The 3,220-nt window shown below is 42.1% G+C and overlaps 1 protein-coding gene across 1 annotated transcript; it reads right to left on the reverse strand.

Annotated features, from left to right (window-relative positions):
* Window positions 1-1,381: 1,381 nt before the first annotated feature.
* Window positions 1,382-1,519, reverse strand: LOC104628499 (AVIToxin-VAR1-like; the record flags this gene model as incomplete). Its single annotated transcript, XM_010297115.1, has 1 exon — window positions 1,382-1,519. A coding segment is annotated over one exon (138 nt), but the record flags the coding sequence as incomplete, so codon positions are not given.
* Between the last annotated feature and the right edge of the window lie 1,701 nt (window positions 1,520-3,220).

Consider the following 3,220-nt stretch of genomic DNA (forward strand, 5'->3'; position numbering starts at 1 on the left):
ACCTAGTTTCACATACTACCGTAAATCAGTTTGCTTTGTGCTTGTCACAAAGAGCAGCAAGGTGAGGAATCTAAACCTAAAATTAACCTCATAAAGCTTATAAACATCAGTGACTTGACCGTAAGCCAGGGGTGGACAGACGTCTTTTCTGATTGTAATTATGTGGGCAATTACCTTAAAATATATCAGACAGTATAAATTATTGCCCAATAGCAATAAGATCATAAAAAACTCTAGAAGACAATTCCTTTTATCCTGAGACTCATGTTAATGTAAGAGCCCTTACGAGAAAAACCTGCTACATTATATAGTAAAAAGGAGAATTTTGTCCCCAGTATCACAGTGGAAGATTAAAAAATTTAACTGTAACAGAACAGAGCCTTGCGATTCCTAAACCTGAGGAAATAAACTGTAGACACAGAGCTGAGAAGCCAGACATCAGACAAGACAGTGAGAGAGGCAGCTAAGTAGCTGCATATTTACATACTGAATGTATTACCTTGATATTTTTCATATGTGACAACTCTTGGGCCATACTCTTCCCTGAGGATGGCTCTGAATACCACCAGGTTCTCAAGCTCCTTGGGAAGCCCATTCAGGCGTTGGTATTATTTATAAATAAACAGCCTTTTTCATAGTACATGTAATATACATAATTACATATCCTTAAATAAATGTATTTGTTACTATCATTATGTTAATGATATAGTGTACCATATAATAATGTACTAATATGTAACTAGTGTTATGTATATGTGTGTGTCTATATGTATACATACATATATATTTAAAATTAATAGGTAGAATAGAAGCAAAGAGAGCCCGTGTTGAGTTTTCTCAAGTGCCAGTGTGTGCCAACACCTTCTCAATGGCTTTTGAAGGCACCAGTGGCTCTCAGCCTCAGGACATTGCTGTTTGATGGCAAGGACCGTGCTGCAGGGATGCACCCCGGCTGGTGACATTTTTGTGCTTGTGATGGGATCTTGTTCCGTTCCACTGAGGTCGGTGGCATTTGCTATGCTCCTGCGCACACGTGCAGGCATTGGCAGGGCCGGGCTTGGGAACTGCTAGGGCTGTTTCGGATTGTGTAATGACGCAAAACAGCAACAACAAACTAATAAGAAAACAATCTGAAAAGCGTGTATTACTTTCATCCTCGGATTCTCTTCAGCATAATTCTGACAGTAATGTATTTCCTTACGGAGGTATTCAGCGCTATTTCCATACAGATGCAAATGGTTGTGTATTGTAACGCACGGGATGTCTCCCCGCCTTTTCACCACGTATAGCTTTTATGCAACGTGATGTACGGCACAGTATATTCCTGTTTCTTTCTGCCCCGCCAACTCCAGTCCCACAGCCCCCCCGGTGACGTACTCACTCGGTGACTCAAAGGATGGCACTCCTCTCCCAGATTTCCCATCGGCGTGCACACTCGCAGGCTGCGGATCCAGAGGCTAACGGCGCAGCACATCCCTCCTCCGCACTGCTGGTCTCGGTCGCAGGCCTGGAGTTCAACACAGCATTAGGCAAACAGAATGGATAATAAATATATTCCAGACGTAGGACAGTCCAGGTGCTCAAGAGCTGCCTCTGACACCCCACAAGTTATCATGGCTTATTAAAGCTGAATAACAAGCTTTAAGGCTGATCCGCAGTATTTCTATCTCCCGTGGACCTGAACATACAGGCTCCTGGCACGTTTCAGAGTTGAGCCCAAGATGTGTAAAGCCACAGCCACACACGGAGCGGCTCAGGACCAAAGCCAGGACTGTCAGTGATTTACAGGCCAACTTCCGAGCACTGATGGACCGTGGCACGTCCCACTCCGCTTTCCCAGATTGGAGCCTGAGTGAGCTCAGGCAGGTGTGAGGACCAAGTGCACCAAACAGGCAGGAAGCCTGTCTTATGGAGAAGCTAAAATAGGAAATTATGCATTAATTTAAAGACTTTTAAGTAACTATTCCTTCTAGTTTCTTATGATAATATCTTACCGTTGAGTGCCTTTGCAAATGGAAGACTGCATGATAGTTTTATTAGAGAAGTCCAAGTGGAAGTGGCTAAAATAGAAGTTTAAATATGGATTCTGTGGTTGTTATCTAGAATTACGTATAACTAAAAGAGGTCTTAAACATGTAATAGAAAAAGCTTTGCATACTTGTCCACATCCAAGAAACTGCTACTGTGGTATGATTCCCCCTGCAAGGCAGGGTGAAAATATTTCAGCCACTTACCCAATATAGGTTAGATAAACACAAAGAAAAATGCAAACTATTAGGTATGTTTTAAAAACCAGAAAGAGCAAATGATGTGTTAGGGTTTGGAAATAGGTTACTGCACATCTTTTGCCTATTTTTTAAACAAAAGCTTATCAGACTTTTTATTATATGAATTTAATGCAAAAACCAGTCTCTTTTCTCTGATGAGAAATGCCATTAGTAAAAGGTTCTGATGACACCCCAAAGGTAAGCTTAATTAACTCACTACTCTTTAGTGTCTTACAGCAGGAGTGATAGGCCAAAGGCACTGGTCAGCAGTGCATAAACAGGCAACTTGTAAAAACGTACATAAAGGTATCGGCTCTGGGGAGGACTGCGTATCGGAACAAACATTCGCTTGAGGAAAAAAGCTTCCAGATCTTACCTTAGGATTTACATGATAAATGCCATTAGACTGTACTCTACTGGGTAAATATTACACTAGTTCAACCAGCAGAAGCCAGATCAAAATACATATTTATGGATTAGCCAGTAATTTAGGAAAAAGCTGTTGCATTAGGGTCAAGCCATTAAATAGTGTCTGTAACTCAAACAGCTAGCACTCCTCCTAAACACGTTTAACGAAGCAGACAGCTCTATGCTACAGGTGAGCCCAAACACGCAGAGAATTTACTTATAAGACTAATATGGCCATAAACACAGCCTGCCAGGTAGATAATGTTTTCTTTCTAACTTCTCTCTTAAAAAAAAAGGAAAAAAAAAGCACTCTAATGATCTAATTTTGCCCTAGTCACAAAAAACCTGCAGGTCCAGTGATTTTGGCTGCCGCTGGCACACTGGCATACACTGCTCAGCTGGAGTCACAGGCTCTGCTATTCCTCACCAGCCAGCTCCTGATCCCCTTTTTTCCTCAGTTGTATCTCAGACCCCATCCATCTCCGTGGGACTTGTCCCGGAGTGAAGTTCCACTCGGCCACAAAACAGGTCCGAGTACGTCCTAG

This window comes from Phaethon lepturus, unplaced genomic scaffold, assembly GCF_000687285.1.
Source record: "Phaethon lepturus isolate BGI_N335 unplaced genomic scaffold, ASM68728v1 scaffold3911, whole genome shotgun sequence".
Lineage (NCBI taxonomy): Eukaryota > Metazoa > Chordata > Aves > Phaethontiformes > Phaethontidae > Phaethon > Phaethon lepturus.